The sequence below is a fragment of the Strigops habroptila genome, chromosome 20 (assembly GCF_004027225.2).
Source record: "Strigops habroptila isolate Jane chromosome 20, bStrHab1.2.pri, whole genome shotgun sequence".
NCBI lineage: Eukaryota > Metazoa > Chordata > Aves > Psittaciformes > Psittacidae > Strigops > Strigops habroptila.
In genome coordinates, this window is record NC_044296.2 from 3,160,044 (window position 1) to 3,176,789 (window position 16,746).

General features: G+C 58.6%; 1 protein-coding gene across 3 annotated transcripts; it reads left to right on the top strand.

The window, feature by feature from the left end:
* Positions 1-1,022: 1,022 nt before the first annotated feature.
* MYO1F (myosin IF) lies at positions 1,023-16,704 on the top strand. Of its 3 annotated transcripts, none has more exons than XR_003994736.1 (28): positions 1,023-1,127; positions 4,813-4,950; positions 6,653-6,742; positions 6,944-7,038; positions 8,108-8,195; positions 8,313-8,402; positions 8,536-8,667; positions 8,744-8,878; positions 8,954-9,086; positions 9,448-9,644; positions 9,746-9,826; positions 10,049-10,135; positions 10,291-10,377; positions 10,651-10,818; positions 10,897-10,982; positions 11,438-11,519; positions 11,624-11,730; positions 12,079-12,177; positions 12,261-12,405; positions 12,572-12,686; positions 13,375-13,544; positions 13,677-13,822; positions 14,344-14,490; positions 14,570-14,684; positions 14,954-15,037; positions 15,169-15,370; positions 15,678-15,844; positions 16,317-16,704. XR_003994736.1 is itself a non-coding variant. In XM_030509333.1 (28 exons), exons 1-28 carry the CDS (start codon positions 1,125-1,127, stop codon positions 16,391-16,393), a joined length of 3,300 nt encoding a protein of 1,099 aa, XP_030365193.1. In that variant the 5' UTR covers positions 1,023-1,124; the 3' UTR covers positions 16,394-16,704. The 3 variants fall into 3 exon arrangements, 1 of the variants encoding a protein (XP_030365193.1); XR_003994737.1 differs by having other exon boundaries at positions 13,677-13,802; positions 14,570-14,718; XM_030509333.1 differs by having other exon boundaries at positions 14,570-14,718.
* The last annotated feature ends 42 nt before the right edge of the window (positions 16,705-16,746 follow it).

Genomic DNA, 16,746 nt, shown 5'->3' on the forward strand with positions numbered 1-16,746 from the left:
GAAATCAAAGGCTTGTTTACTCCATGTTTTTCTAGTACTCATATGCAGATCTTTAATAACTGCTTCCTCGGTGAGGTTTTTCCCTCAGAAGCCAGGTCCGTGTGCGCGCAGGGTTTGCAGGAGCTCTGCTGTCACACTGGGGACACCCCTGTGCTGCTCTAGCCATGGTCTTTCTGAAATTATTTCAGCCCATTTGTAACCAAAACATTTCCTCCAATGTGGCCTTTTTTATTCAAAAGACGTAAAAAAAACCCAGCAGCAACTAAAAGCATCTTGGTCCTAAAACCACCTTCAAGCCAAGCATCCGCCAGCACTGACTGGCTGCCCCTGGAGGGGGGACACATCAAACTGCCACCTCAGAAGGGGGTGGCAGTTGTCATAGAGTCGTGGAATGGTTTGGGCTGGAAGGGACTTTGAAGGCTCATCCAGTTCAACCCCCTGCAATGAGCAGGGACACCTTCCACTAAAGCAGGTTGCCCAGAACCACATCCAGCCTGGCCTGGAATGTCTCCAGGGATGGTGCATCCACCACCTCTCTGGGAAACCTGTGCCAGTGTTTTACCACCCTCATTATAAACAATTTCTTCTTCACATCCTGAATCCCCTTTTAGTTTAAAACCATCACCCCTCGTCCTGTCGCAACAGGCCCAGCTAGAAAGTCTCTCCCACCTTTCTTGTAGCCCCTTTAGGCACTGGAGCTGCTTTAAGGTCTCCCCTTCAGAGCCTTCTCTTCTCCAGGCTGCCCCAGCCCAGCTCTCTCAGCCTGGCTCCAGAGCAGAGCTGCTCCAGCCCTCGCAGCATCTTCATGGCCCTAATGAGGGGGGGCAGAGTTTTTGGAGGCTCTGAGCATCCCTGCAGGACCTTCTGCAGCACCACCCCCTTCCCCAGGCTGGTGACCCCCCAGCACCCAGGGCCCCCCCACAGCACAGAGCCACCCTCATCCTCCCCACCCCCCTGCAAAGCAGCATCAAATGAGGAAGTGGGAGGAGGAAAAGGAAAATCAAATGAGTTGCAGCTTGTAGCTGCTGCAGAAACACAAAAGCAAAGTGCATGGGGGTGGCCATGGGCCCCCGGTGACAGGATTCCCCAGCACCCCGGCCCCGGGGGCACGACGCAGGGACACCATGGTGAGTGCAAGCCCTCACTGGGCATCCCCCACGCTGTCTTCCTCGGGCACCCTTGGGGATGTCACCCTCCCTTCCTGCCACCTCAGGGCTGCCCATCCCTCCTGCTCCCATCCCGGTCCTTTGCTGCTTTTCCAGAGTCCCTGCTGGAGAGGGGATGGTGCTGCCCAGGCTTGGGGACATGGAGCAGGGGCTGGGTGAGGCTCTGGCACAGGGCACGGTGCTGGGCAGCAGCCAGGGATGGTGCTGGGTGCTGAGTGCAGGTTTGGTGCCCCTGGGTCCAAGCAGGATGGAGGACACGAGGCAGCGAGGTTGGGCAGACGCAAAGTAGGTTTGATTTTGCTGTCCCAGTGTGGTACCCACAGGAGAACCTTTGTGTTCCTCTTGGCCCAACTTCCCTCCAATGCTTCTGGTTTCAGCGCTCATGGTGCGGGGTGTGGGCAGAGCATGGTGCAGGCAGAGTGCGCGGGGGTGATGGGGGCAGCCAGCTTGAGCCAGGAAGGACCCTCTGGGTACCAGTGACCTTGCACCCTGGCACATGCAGGGAACAAGGGCTATGGGTAGGACATCGGGCTGCTGAAAGGGCAGCGGGCAGAGCTGGAAGGTGATCTGGAGGCAGAAGAGGAAGATGAAAGGACAGGGTGCTGGGACATCTAGTCTAGGTCACGCTAGATGACCAGACGATCTCTGAGGTCCCTTCCAAAGGGATTCTGTGATTCTATGAAAGCCTTCAAAATCAGGGCGATGCTCAGATGTGGAGTAAGGGTCTGCACAGTGTGGCCACAGCCATGTCCTTCAGCCCATAGCTCTGGTCCCCCCAGGACCCCAAAGATTTCTGCCCGGCCACGAAGGGGACGTGGCCATGCTCAGACAGAGCTTTCCTCCACTCACAGCTGTGGTTGTCACCTCTGAGAGGCTGCTCAGACGCTGTCTATGACAAGGTGCAAACACTGCTCACCCCCTACCACCACCCAGGACCTGAAGGTGTTTTGCAGCTTGGTGAAGGGCTGCACAGCCACAGCCCCATCCCCTGAGAGGGCCCAGCTCCAGGGCCAGCCCCATCCCCAAACCCTGCATGTCTCTGGGTGCTGGGGGTTGTGACACCGATGCAACACCCCGCGCTTCTCTCCTCAAGGCTTCCGGTGGTTTTAAGGTGTTGGCTGTATCTGGGCTTGCACTATCTCAAGACCAAAGGTGCCACCTTGGGATGCATCCGCTCCCCACCTGGGGCTTGCGGGGTGTTTTTGATGGCTCAGACCTCAGCTTTGAAGAAAAACAGATGACGTTTTGCAATTGCTGCTGCAGGGCTGCTCCCCGCCCTGTCCTGCACCCTGGGTGCATCCGCAGACCCGGGCACTGGTGGTGGCTGCGATGGTGACAGTCCCCATCCTTGGCTGGGGATCCTGATGGGGATCATGTACTCGTCATGCATGGGACTAATGGCAAAGCAAAGTCCCTTGTGCAATGTGGCTGCAAACTGTACCTGAAAGCACAGATGAAGGGCTGCTCAAAGCTGCTCCCTGCTTGGATTGAGGGTGAAATGGCCTTATGGAGGTGTTTGGACCCATCAGTCCCCTGCCCTGGCGACCCCTGCAGCGGTGGCTGTCGAGCCCCTGCTTGACAGGGCTCGACAGGATGAGCTAAAGCTCATCCCTCGCTTTAGCCTGGAACAGAGGAAGGGACCAAGGAACCGCTGCCCCAAAACTCTGAAAGCAAATCTAGATGGTGCCCCTGCTCCCCGCAGGGATGCTGCCCCCATCCCGCGAGGGTTCGCTGGGTGCTGAGTTTGGGCTTGGAGTGATGAGCATGGTTTTGAGGGAGCATCATTCCTCTACATCCTCCCCACAACAGGAGCAGGGTGAGCCCTGACAGCACAAAACCCCCTGTACAGCCTCTCCAGACCTGCCAATGAGAGCCAGGGTGACCTTGTGCTCCCAGACACAGGGCATAAACACCCCTGGCCTTGCAGACATCGGGGACAAAGCCTTCGTTTACAGTGATCCAGTGTTTTCCCTGCAGTGGGGCTGCATCAGGCGCCCCAGCAGAGCCAGGAAAGCACCTAATCTGTGCTGGGAGGAAGAGGAGGTGTCGCGAAGGCTGCGGGCAGCTCCGAGCAGCCATTTGACTGTAGAAGGAGAAACTCTTGAGTGCCACCTCAAAAGCACCAACTTGCAATACAGGAAATACTCAAATTTGCCTGAATTTGGTGCCATAACCAGCTGTGAAAGCCCCATGGGGTGCCTGTGCCAGACGGCTCAGGGTCACGGAGACAGGGGATGGGGAACTGAGGTGTGGGGCTCCCCATGGGCTCCTCCTGACCTGCTCTTCTCCTCCTGAAGCACAAGGTTTTGGGCAGGTTGGGTGAAGCTGGGCAGCTCCTAGGGGACAGCACAGTGACGTGGAGTGGGTGCTGAGCCCGCTTGCGCTTTCCTGGGTGGCTTTTCTAAGGGCTTATTAGCATGGAGGGTGGAAGAGGAGGGAAAAGCAAGAAAAAGGCCTATAAGCAACAAACAGGAGGAAGAGAAGCTGCTCCCCAAATGGTTTCAGGCCCCCTGAGCTGACCCAGGTCCATGCATCCCAAGGGAAGGTGGTGGGACAACGAAGCCAAAAGCCGCTCTGCCAGCTATGGGGCTCGAGCTGCACTTGGGGTTTTTGGGGTGCATGGTATTTTGGGTTGCAAAACCCAGCAGTGCAGCGGGGAGGTACCGAGGGGAAGCAGCATGATGCTGCAGAGCTCCCCAGTGCTCCCATGGTGGTTCCATTGCGATGGTGCATCTGAGGGTGGGTGCAGGGGCTGCAACAAGCCGGGGCTGGCCAGAGGGTGCAAAAGCATCGGGGTCTGGAGGCCTGAAACCTTGAGCAGGAAAATGAACCAAAAGGGGAAGAGAAGAAAAGGGAAATGGAAAGAGCAAGAGGCTGGGGGTGACGGTGGGGAGGAGAAGTGAAATCGGTGCCAGGAGCACTGGGGTGAAAGCGGAACCGCAGGGGCCATGGGCAGGCCCAGATGGGGTGTCCCCTCCCAGGCACTGCAGCCATGTTCAGCAGGTTCCTCTGCAGCGTGCAGGACAAGGGGCCCTTCAGTCGGTTTCTCTTTGCATGGTGAAATCTTCCCCTCCCGTCCCAGCCCGGGGCTGTGCTCAGCCCCACAAGGGCTCAAATCACAGCTCACAGTTTTTGCTGCTGTCCCACGGCCCCCAAGGACAGAGCTGGGGAACTTGGGGGGCAGCATCTCCCTGGGCAGGGAGCAGAGGGTGGTGGGGACACAGTCGCTCCTCTGCCCTGGTGCAAAGAGGACACAGGGGTGCAGAGGATGTGCAGTGGTGGGGACACCGGCTGCAATTTTTGGCCTTCCTCTGGGTTATTTCTACTGCCCCGTTAACCCATCAGCAGTTGCTTGTTAGTCCTTTGTTACCCCCATTACGAGCAGGGTGATGTTACAAACACCTCAGGCTGGCAGTACCCTGGCTGCTTCTCCCCAGGGTGAGGCAGAGGGATGGGGCAAGCCCAGATGCAGCAGTGCTGAGATTTGGAGCTTTGCAAATTCCCAGCGTGGCCAAAACACCCTTTTGCACCACCCAAAGGTGCCTGTTTTGGAGCCCCTCAGGGGAGCTGGGGCTGGATCCGGGCCTGGAGCCCCAGTCCCAGCAGTGCTGGCCCTGGTGCAGTCGCTGTGACCCTCTCCCCGCAGGGCAGCAAGGAGCGCTTCCACTGGCAGAGCCACAACGTGAAGCAGAGCGGTGTGGACGACATGGTGCTGCTCTCCAAGATCTCGGAGGAGGCCATCGTGGAGAACCTCAAGAAGCGTTTTATGGATGATTACATCTTCGTATCCTTCCTGAGGCAGCGGGACAGGGAGCAGCAGGGCTGTGCTCCAAGGCTTTGCCAGGGCATGGGCTAAACTGGGACTACCCCAATGTATCCTATCCCCCACTGTGCTGGGACAAGATTGGGACCAGCTGGGGGAATGCCACCATTCCCAAGCTGAGTTGCACTTGGCAGAGACACTGCAACAACCATGATCCCCATCCTGCCGTGCCCTGGGATGCACTTTGGTCCTTCCTTTGTGGCCACAAAGCCCTAAGCAAAGAGCACTGAGCAAAGACCCTCATCTGCTGTATCCCACTGCTCCTGCACACCGGAGACCTTCCTGCCTCTGCCAAGGGCAGTTGTGGCCATCACTCCTGTTGCTGTCACCCAACCCTGCTGATGCCAACAGCACATCCCAGCTGCTCTGCACCTACCACAAACCCTGGATGGGTCGGGACCGTCCCTGCAGACACAGGGTGCAGGTGCCAGCCCTCACTCTCCACCAGTGCCAGGCCACTTGGGACAACACCATCAAGCTCCCACCTTGCACAGTGTTGCCCCCACTGCGCCATCCCCCAGTCCAGAGCCTTTTGCAGTCCCTGAGTCCCATCACGGAGTTGACAGTGCTGAGCACCATGCATGAAGGTCTTGGGTCCATGGTGCAGACAGGGAGGTGTTAGAACCATAGGCTCATGTTTGGGTTGGAAGAGGTCATCTGGTCCAACCCTATGCTGGGAGCTGAGGCGCTGAGCCTTTGCCTTGCTCACCCCATGCTGCTTGGGGCTGCAGCCCCTGCTCTGATGGGGAAGAGGACAAGATCCTGCCACAAGGCGCAGGACACGGTGGGACTGAGCCCACACCGCTGCGAGTGGCTGTGGTTTCCCTAGAGATGTGGCCCTGTCCTTACAAGGTGATGCTGTCCCATCCCGCGGTGACGCAGCCCCGTCAGCAGCACTGGGGCTTTCACTGTGCTTCAGGGTTGGCTTTGGGGCCAACGCAGCCTCTTTCTTCCTTTTTCTCTGTGCTGCTGCGTGCAGGGCCCCGTCTAGTCCTGACTCAATGGAGGTGCTTCTGCATTTCCCACCTCTTCCTGCCTTTTGGCTGCTCTTCCCTGCCCTGCTGTCAGATGGGATGAAAACAGGACATCAAGGGCTTCGGGTAACCCCGCTGGCATCCCTGACCTCAGCCTCCCCATCCTGCTGCTGCATCATTTCCAGGAATGATTCTCAGTTTTTCTATGCCCCTGCCCACACCCCAGTGACTGGGGGAAGCTGCAGGCCAGGGAAAGGCAGGAGCCATCAGCTCCTTTCCTCTCCGTGCCTCAGTTTCCCTGGTTGGAAAATGGAGACAGCTTCCTGCTGCAAAAGCCACAGAGAGAGCACGAGCAGAGGGGGAACTCTGGGATGCTGCAGGATGCTGGAACTGCCACTTATGGAGCTGATCCTCAGCCAGAGACCATGGAGCTGAGGGGATGCTCCTGTTGCACCCTGTGCCCATCACACTGCAGGGGACACCCAGCGCCCTGTGGCCAGGAGAACATCAAGTCATGGCAGCAGCTCTGCCTGCACCCGAGCTGAAAACCCCCGTGTAGTATTCCTGGTGCATCTTCCAAGATGAGGAACCCCACAAGCACCTTCCTGCCATTGCTTTCACTGCCGCTACCTCTAGGGCAGGAAGGGGGGTCATAGGAAAGGACGTAGAGACCTTAACCTGCCACCCAGACCTACATCGGGCCGGTGCTCATCTCCGTCAACCCCTTCAAGCAGATGCCGTACTTCACAGAGCGGGAGGTGGAGCTGTACCAGGGCGCGGTGAGGCGGCTCCGTGCCATGGGGGGGTGACCAGGGGTTCACTGGGTTTAATTTGGTCCCATAAGTGTCCCCTTTGGGGGCAAGAGAGTAATTCCCCATCCCTGCTGTGTGCCACTGCCCTGTGCAGTGCATGAGCAGAGCTGAGGGGGCTCAGGGAGAGGAGCTGATGGCTCTTTGCTGCTGTCCTTGCTCCCCTTTTAGGCTCAGTATGAAAATCCCCCCCATATCTACGCCCTGACCGATAACATGTACCGCAACATGCTGATCGATGGGGAGAACCAGTGTGTCATCATCAGGTAGGGGATATGTGAGGCACAACCAGGGACCCTCTGCCACTGTCCTGGCGCTGGTGATGTCCCCACCACCACTTCTCCCACCATGCTGGGGGCATCCCAGCTAAACACAGCAGTTGGGCAGCAGCAAGAGGCAGCTGACGCTGATGCCTGGCGAACCCAGTGCATGGAGGTGCCTGGGGGGACCCCAGTGTCCAGAGAAGGGCCACAGAGATACTGCAAGGTCTGGAGCAGCTCTGCTCTGGAGCCAGGCTGAGAGAGCTGGGCTGGGGCAGCCTGGAGAAGAGAAGGCTCCTGAAGGGGAGACCTTAGAGCAGCTCCAGTGCCTAAAGGGGCTCCAGGAAACCTGGAGAGGGGCTTTGGACAAGGGCCTGTAGGGACAGGCCAAGGGGAATGGCTTTAACCTGCCAGAGGGGAGATTGAGATGAGCTCTGAGGCAGAAGCTCTTCCCTGTGAGGGCGCTGAGGCGCTGGCACAGGGTGCCCAGAGAAGCTGTGGCTGCCCCATCCCTGGCAGTGTTCAAGGCCAGGTTGGACACAGGGGCTTGGAGCAACCTGCTCTAGTGGAAGGTGTCCCTGCCCGTGGCAGGGGGTTGGAGCTGGAGGAGCTTTAAGGTCCCTTCCAACCCAAACCAGTCTGGCATTCTATGATCCTGGGCCATGAACACCAGCCAGGGCTGTGACTGAGTTGTCCCAGTCAGGGACCAAGCCTTGTGCAATGCTCCTTTCCGGCTGAATGTTGCAAGGGCAATATCAGGATGTGGGGCAAGGCAAGCAACTTCCCCTTGAGGCTTCCAAGTCTCCCTCCTCCCCTCCAAAATCCAGCAATAAGAAATCTGACATCTTCTCCAGGAGCAGCTCCTCACCCAGCCTTGCTCCGGCCCTGCTTATAGCCCAGAGCACCCAGGCAGCCCCATCCCCAGCAATGGCACTGCCACACGCTCAGAGTATGTGGCAGGAGGAAGGACACAGCCCCTGCTACCCATCATCACTCCCAGCCCTGCTCCAGCATCCTACCCTGGGCACCCCAGGATGAGCTGATTCATGTCTCCTCTGCTTTGCCATTGACACAGTGGAGAAAGTGGGGCCGGGAAGACAGTGGCAGCGAAATACATCATGGGCTACATCTCCAAAGTGTCCGGGGGTGGTAAGAAAGTGCAGGTACGTCTGCCCAAGCCACAGTGTCCTGCATCCCTTCACCTCCCAACTGCTCCCCACCATCTGATGGTGGCACATGGAGCAGCCCTGGCTCAGCCCTCTCCCACCTCTGCCCCACAGCATGTGAAGGAGATCATCCTGCAGTCCAACCCACTGCTGGAAGCCTTTGGAAATGCCAAAACCGTCCGGAACAACAACTCCAGCCGCTTTGTAAGTCACTAGGACAGGTACAGAGGGCCAGCACCACAGCCAGGATTCATCCCAGCAATGCTCTGGGAGAAGGGGGAGAGAAGCCGGAGCCAGGGGATTGGCCATGGCTCTGAGTGGGAGCTGTGCTGGGCAGGGGAAGTACTTTGAGATCCAGTTCAGCCGGGGCGGAGAGCCCGACGGGGGGAAGATCTCCAACTTTCTGCTGGAGAAGTCCCGGGTGGTGAGCCAGAATGAGTGCGAGAGGAATTTCCACATCTACTACCAGGTATGGGGGGCACGGATCTGGCCGGGCTGCTGCGGAGCCAGAGGCTGCGTAACTGCAATTCCCATTTCTCACCCAGCTCGTCGAAGGGGCATCCCAAGAGCAGCGGCAGAACCTGGGCATCATGAGCCCAGATTATTACTACTACCTGAACCAGTCGGACACGTACCAGGTGGAGGGCACAGATGATCGCGGTGACTTCCATGAGACCATGGTGAGTGGCCAGGATGGGGAGACCCCAAAGGCGGCTGCAGCTGGGCAGGGGCTGATGGGGTCCCCACATCCCCAGAACGCCATGCAGGTTATCGGCATCCGGGGCGAAGACCAGCAGCTGGTGCTGCAGATCGTGGCCGGGATCCTCCACCTGGGAAACATCAGCTTTCAGGAGGAAGGCAACTATGCTCGGGTGGAAAACGCTGACTGTGAGTAGCCAACTGCTCCAGAGGGCAATGGGGATGCTCGCAGAGGCCCTTGGCAAAGAATTGCAAACTCTTCATAGCATAAATACCCTGGCAGAGAAGAGAGGCAACATCAGCATCAGACATGGGGAAACTGAGGCAGTGAGCAAATGGCACACCAGAGCTTAATTAATAAGGAGAAGGATGCCAGGAGTTGCTTGCTGTGATTTAGCAGGGGGAGGACCACGACCCACATCCTTGGTAGCTGCACCGCTGGTGTCCTTTGCATTCGGATGGGGCCGAGGGGTACAGCAGTGGCTGCAGGCAGCATGCCAGGGGTATACGAGGAACAGGCAGCCCTGACTCCCCTCCTCACCCTGCCCAGCCCTGGCCTTCCCTGCCTACCTGCTGGGGATCGACCAGGACCGCCTCAACGAGAAGGTCACCAGCAGGAAAATGGACAGCAAGTGGGGCGGCCGCTCCGAGTCCATCACTGTCACCCTCAATGTGGAGCAGGCGGCTTATACCCGGGACGCCCTGGCCAAGGGGCTCTACGCACGTGTCTTTGACTTCCTCGTGGAGGTGCGTGGTACCAACAGGATGGGCATGATGGCGATGCTCAGCACCCACTCCTGTGTGTGACCAGCCCCAGTGAAGGTGGCTCATCCCATCTCTCCCTGCAGTCTATCAACCGGGCTATGCAGAAGCCGTATGAGGAGTACAGCATCGGGGTGCTGGACATCTATGGCTTCGAAATATTCCAGGTATGTGTTGCTTTGCTGTAGGAGCCCAGTTGGGGAATGTCCTTCCCTGGTTCTGCAGCAAGGAGAGCAGCTGGAGCAGGAGGCTGGTAGCAGTCAATGGCTGCAGGAAGAGTCCCTGGAGCAGCACCCAAAGGCTCTGCTGTTTGAGGTCCCCCCAGCATGGTGAGAGGAGCAAAAGCCAACTCAGCCCCATCTCCTCTTTCATCTTTTGCCCTTTTGCAGAAAAATGGCTTTGAGCAATTCTGCATTAACTTTGTGAACGAGAAACTGCAGCAGATCTTCATAGAGCTGACCCTGAAGGCAGAGCAGGTACGGGGGGGCTGGGCTGGGGGTGCTGCGGGGCTGCATTAGCACCCCAATTTCTGCACCCCCACCACTGGCCAGTCCTGGCACCATGGCCGGAGCAGGGGACTGCAGCCTATCCCATGGGTCATGAGCCACTTGGCTCTCCCTGTGCTTCCCAGGAGGAGTATGTGCAGGAGGGGATCAAGTGGACCCAGATCCAGTACTTCAACAACAAGGTGGTGTGTGACCTGATAGAGAACAAGCTGGTGAGTGGGGTCTCCTCCTCCCAAGGAGGCTTTCTCAGGGAGCTGAGGCACCAGGGAATGTGCTGCCGGATGGGCTGGGTGCTGAGGACGGGTGGCAGAAGCTGGTCCTGCCAGGAGCATCCTTTAGAGAACAGCAGCTCTGCATCCTTAACCTAAGCTGCGGTTCAGCGTGAAGCAGCATTAAACATTGCGGGGCACTTGAGCACAGCTAGATGCAGGACTGGGCCCTGCCTGCAGCCTTTGGACACCCATGGCTTCACTCTCCCTCTCCAGAACCCTCCTGGGATCATGAGTGTCCTGGACGACGTCTGTGCCACCATGCACGCCACCGGCGAGGGTGCGGACCAGACCCTGCTGCAGAAGCTGCAGGCGGCTGTGGGCACCCACGAGCACTTCAACAGCTGGAGCTCAGGCTTCATCATCCACCACTATGCTGGCAAGGTACAGCCCCCACACCTCACACCCCACATCCACACCCCACAGCCCTGGCACGGGGCTGAGCTCCCCTCCTGTTCCCAGGTCTCCTACGACGTGAACAGCTTCTGCGAGCGCAACCGGGACGTGCTCTTCACGGACTTGATTGAGCTCATGCAGAGCAGTGAATAGTGAGTCCTGGCAGTGCTGTGATCCTGGGGGACACCCCAAAAAGGCTGGGGCAGAGGGCAGCATCCTCAACATCCAGACCATAAAGCTTTGCTGGAACCAAAGCTTTGGGGTGCTCGGCATCCTGCATTGCTCTGTGGGTACCAGCAGCACTCATAGAATCATAGAATCACAGACTGCTTTGCGTTGGAAAGGACCTTAAGATCATCTAATTCCAACCTCCCCCCATCTAGTTGAAGCTCCCTGTGGAGTGCAGCAGCACGAGGGGCTGCAGGGCTGGGCAGAAGGATGCTCACCCACTGGCACCCGTCCTACCCAGTCAAGGGGCACCCAGCGGGGATGGGCTCAGCCAGGGTGCTGAGCTGGAGCTGGTTCCAGCTCAGCCCATGCTGGGCCCATGCTGAGCTTGGGGAGCCTGGCGGCTCTCAGCCGGGGACTGTCACCTCCTGCCTTGCAGTGGTTTCATCCGGATGCTTTTCCCAGAAAAGCTTGACTCTGACAAAAAGGGGCGACCGACCACGGCGGGCTCCAAAATCAAGGTATGTCGCAGAGGCTGCAGGGCAGTAGCTGCTTCTGGGGCAGCAGCAGGGTGATGGACTCCCACCAATGCCTTTAATGGTACAGAGATCAATCCTTGCAACAGAAACAGGCTAATGACCTGGTGAACACGCTCATGAAGTGCACACCACACTACATCCGCTGCATCAAGCCCAACGAGACCAAGAAACCCCGGGACTGGGAGGAAAGCAGGTAACAGAGGCCCCTCATGGTGTATCAGGAAGCTCACAGAGCCCAGGGAAAGGGACCCAGCCATGGAGATGTGGCCAGGACTAGGTTTCCTCCAAAATCTACACCCCCGGGATGGTCCCTCTGTGCTGTCCACAGACCCAGGGGAACACAAGGTGGGTGCTGAGGAGCATGTGGGGACACACAGACCCCTCCACATGCAACACAGAGAGGCTCCATCCAAGCCCCAAGAAGCTCTCACACATGCACAGTCATGGGTGTCCCGGTGCAAAGCAGTGGCCCAAGGGCACAAGCAGGTCCCGTCACCATCCCTGCCATCCTGCTCCAAGCCTGTCCCTCCTGGCTCCGCAGGGTGAAGCACCAAGTCGAGTACCTGGGGCTGAAGGAGAACATCCGGGTGCGCCGGGCAGGGTTCGCCTACCGCCGCCTCTTCCAGAAATTCCTGCAGCGGTGAGTGCCCACCAGCATGGGGGTGGCGTGTCCCCCCCACATCCCCACAGCCCAGCCGTGACCCACATCCCTTCTCCCCGCAGCTACGCCATCCTGACCCCCGAGACGTGGCCGTCCTGGCGTGGGGAGGAGCGGCAAGGGGTGCAGCACTTGCTGCGCTCCGTCAACATGGACCCGGACCAGTACCAGATGGGTCGGAGCAAGGTGTTTGTCAAGAACCCCGAATCGGTAGGTGACCCCACACCCCTACATACCCGGGGAACGCTGCATGGAGCTTAGCATCGCTCTGGGCAACGCTGGAGAGGGTTTGGGGTGTTGATGTGCAGGGGAAGTGATGCTGCTGGGGCTCATCATGGCCCTGCTGGCCGTGCTCAGCACCCCATGGCTCTCCCAGCTCTTCCTCCTCGAAGAGATGCGGGAGAGGAAATTCGACGGCTTTGCCAGGGTGATCCAGAATGCCTGGCGCCGGCACATTGCCATCCGGAAGTATGAGCAGATGCGAGAGGAGGGTAAGATCGGGCAAAGATGGGGACACCAGCACCCTGGAACCCATTTTAGGGCACTTTTAGGGTGCCCTTAGATGGGGAGAGCTGCCAGAGCGGCAGGAGAGTGGAAACCCAGCTCCCAATTGTGGCATTATTGAGGAGGGAGAGTGAGGAGAGACTAGCCCATGAGATGCCCGGGGGCTTTTTCTACATCTTAAAGGCAGGCACAGATTTCTTGCTCCTATTTCCAGCCCTGGGAAGGGTCATAGGACAGAAACCAGACCCTGCGCTATCTCACTCTGCAGTTCGTTGCCTGCAAAGGGACCGAGAGGAGTAGCTGGGAGTCAGTGTTTGCAGAGGGATGGGAAAGGCCAGTGGTCATCACCCGACCCCATCATGGGAGTTTTCCCACCCTCCCAAGCATGCAGTGACAAATCAAGGGGGAAAACCCGGAAAGCAGTGGGGTCCCTCCCTCCCTCATGCAGCACAAGGTTTTTTGAAGGCAGTTAAGGGGTTTCAAAGCCAGTCAAGTTCAAGCAGCTTGGATTCCTCCCATGGCATAAAATGAGCCCCATTTCTTGCTGCCATAATCTATGTGACAGCTCCCACAACCCCCACAGCCAGTTTGGGAGGGCAGGCACTGGCCAAGCGGGCAGGCAGGGGTTGAGGGTTGAGCCCTGTCTGACCAGCATCACCTCGGGGTTCCCCACAGCCTCCAACATCCTCTACAACTTCAAAGAGCGGAGGAGGAACAGCATCAACAGGAACTTTGTGGGCGATTACCTGGGCATGGAGGAGCGGCCGGAGCTGCGCCAGTTCCTGGCCAAGCGGGAGCGGGTAGACTTCGCCGACTGCATCACTAAGTACGACCGGAGATTCAAGGTACATGGACCCACCAGGGGCACGGGACAGGCCAGGTTGTGGCTCGTGGTGGCTGGCCAATGTGGGATGTGTGTGTGGCATTTGTGCCCCCCTGCAGACATCTTCTCACCTCCTGCTTCTGCCCTTTCCCAGCCCATCAAGCGGGACTTCATCCTCACTCCCAAGTACTTCTACCTGATCGGGCGGGAGAAGGTAAAGAAAGGTCCTGAGAAGGGGCAGATCAAGGAGGTGCTCAAGAAGAAGGTGGAGCTGCAAGCGGTGAGCGGTGTCTCGCTGAGGTGCGTCCCTTAGCACGGGCTCTGCACAGGGCGTCCACAGAATCATAGAAACATAGAATGGTTTGGGTTGGAAAGAACCTTAAAATCTTCCAGTCCCAACCATGTTGCCCAAGGAGGGGTCCAACCTGGTCAACCTGGCCTTGAACACTGCCAGGGATGGAGCATTCACCACTTCTTTGGGCAACCTGTGCTAATGCCTCACCACCCTCATAGGGAAGAACTTCTTTCTTACACCTAACCTATAACTTCCTTATATCTAACCATGTGGTCAGGCTTCACTCATCAGCTCCACCATCCTCCCCATGCCCCGGTGCCTGTGGCCAGGCCCCAGCCCCTTGCCTATGGAGCCATGGGGATGATGCTCCCACAGAGTGCTTTGCAGATGGGACTTTGGAACCCAGGAAGGTTTCCAGCACAAATCACCCTCCAAATGTCCTCAGGGCAAACCCAGATCTCCCCCAGCACTGGCTGGCACCAGTCTTGCCCCCCACTGACACCCCACACCGGGGTTGCTCTCCTAGCACCAGGCAGGATGATTTCTTCATCCTCCATGAGAACAATGCCGACAATTTCTTGGAGTCCATCTTCAAGACGGAGCTGATCAGCCTGCTGTGCAAACGCTACGAGGAGCTCACCCACAGCAAGCTGAGCCTCTCCTTCAAGGACACGTAAGAATAGAGGCTGGGAGAGGCGACGAAGCAGGACAGGGTGCTGTCACCGTGGTCTCATGGCCTCTCTGTCCCCTAGACTACAGTTTCGGGTGAAGAAGGAGGGCTGGGGAGGTGGCGGCACCCGCAGCATCACCTTCATCAGAGGACAGGGCGATGTGGCCATCCTCAAAGCTGGAGGCAAAACCCTTACGGTCAGCATCGGGGATGGGCTCCCCAGGAATGCCAGTGAGTGCCAGGGTGTTCAGGGGGTGAGGGGGGGAAAGGGAGGGCACCACAACACTACTGGAGGCTTGGGAACACCGGGATGAGCCATCATGTGCCCCAGCCCTGCGGGTTTGTGGTTCACTCAGGAGGGACCCGCTTCTGCTCTGGTGACGGGGCAGCACAGGGAGAAAGGCAGCTGGGTACAAACGGTGGGGGCAGCCCACTGCCACCTAACGGGGGGCTTGTGTCCCCCCAGAGCCCACGAGGAAAGGAGCGACACAGCGCGGAGGTGGCAGCAGGTGCCCAGCGCCCTCCCGAAGCGCCCCACCAGCACCCAGAGGTGAGCAGGGCAGTGCCAGGCGGTACCAGGGTGTGAGGACGCCAGCCTGGGTCCAGCCAGCACTGCGGTCCCGGGGAGTGCAGGCTGAGCATGGGCCCCTGTAATGCACCATCCTGGCGGGGTTCTCCCAGGAGCCTGCAGGAATGGGGCACCCCAATTCCCACGCGGAGATGGCCGGGCTCAGCGGGACACTCACAAGGCAGCCCAGAAGCAGGCACGGGGGCCACCGGCTTCAGTGTTACCCCCTCGGAACGCCAGCCACCAGCCGAAGACACGGCCCCCGTCAGAGCACAACATGGATTTCCTCAATGTGCCTGACCAGGGGGTGGCCGGGTAGGTCCGGGTAGGCACATCCTCCTCCCTGCCCCATCCCACTGCTGCCAGCCCCAGGAGATGTTCTTTCCCCTCTGAGCACCTTGGTTGCCCAACCAACAGCCCAGCCAGGTCTGGGCAAGCTGGTTTTGCTGTCATCAACCAGGCTCATGCACATTCCAGTTCTCCCAGTCACTGCACTGGGAGGACCCAGCTGAGCCGCAGGCACAGAACAGCAGGTTGGGTTGTTGGAGGGGAGCAGGGTGGGAAGGAAGGATGGAGCCCTTCTGCTCTCCCGATGTGAACACAGTTTCTCCCGGCCCCGCAGCATGCAGCGCCGGCGCAGCCTGAGCCAGCGGCCGCCTCCGGCCGGGCGTCCCAAGCCACAGCCCAAGGCGGCCCTGCCGCGCTGCCAGGCGCTCTACCAGTACGTCGGGCAGGACGTGGACGAGCTCAGCTTCAACGTGGGGGACATCATCGACATCCTGCTGGAAGGTGCCACCAAACCCCTGCCCTGCCCAGCTTATAGAATCATAGAATGGTTTGGGTTGAAGGGACCTTAAAGCTCATCCAGCTCCAACCCCTGCCACGGGCAGGGACACCTTCCACTAGAGCAGGTTGCTCCAAGCCTCTGTGTCCAACCTGGCCTTGAACACTGCCAGGGATGGGGCAGCCACAGCTTCTCTGGGCACCCTGTGCCAGCGCCTCAGCACCCTCACAGGGAAGAACTTCTGCCTTATATCTATGCTGAACTTCCCCTGTTTCAGTTTAAAGCATCACCCCTTGTCCTATCACTGCAGTCCCTGATGAAGAGTCCCTCTCCAGCATCCTTGTAGCTCCATGTCCTTCTTATGCTGGGGACACCAGAAGTGCACACAGTGCTGCAAGTGGAGTCTCAAGAGTTTTCCTCTCTGTGCCCTATGGCAGCACCTCGCCTGACCCAGCTCTTCTTTTTCCCTCTTTGCAGATATCTCGGGCTGGTGGAAGGGCCGGCTGCACGGCAAGGAAGGGCTTTTCCCTGGAAACTATGTGCAGAAGATCTGAGCCGCATACAGTGGCTGCGTGGAGGCAGGGAGAGGGTCACCATCCTCACACCCCACCTCTGCCAAGGCCTTGCCAAAGGGGCCAGTGGTGGCTCCATGGTGGTTCTCCACAGACACTGGACTTGAGTTGTGGCTGCCAGGATGTGCCAGTGCCAACCACGGAATCCTGTAGCTGCTTTTAGATGGTGGCCTTCCTGCAGCAAGGACTGGCTCTTTGCTGCTTGTTCGTACCCTGGGACTGGAGCTGCTCCGGTGATTCCAGGGTATAAATAGGATTGTTGTTAATAATTATGGTAAATATTCAGAAGCTGAGCCTGGAGTTTGTATTTCACCCTGGTGCCAGCCCGTGGCTCC

What these genes read in the sequence shown, in the direction of transcription:
- MYO1F (XM_030509333.1), top strand. An exon ending in ATTTCCACATCTACTACCAG is followed by an intron (nt 8,668 to 8,743) that starts GTATGGGGGGCA and finishes TTTCTCACCCAG; the next exon opens with CTCGTCGAAGGGGCATCCCA. An exon ending in AGTACGACCGGAGATTCAAG is followed by an intron (nt 13,545 to 13,676) that starts GTACATGGACCC and finishes GCCCTTTCCCAG; the next exon opens with CCCATCAAGCGGGACTTCAT.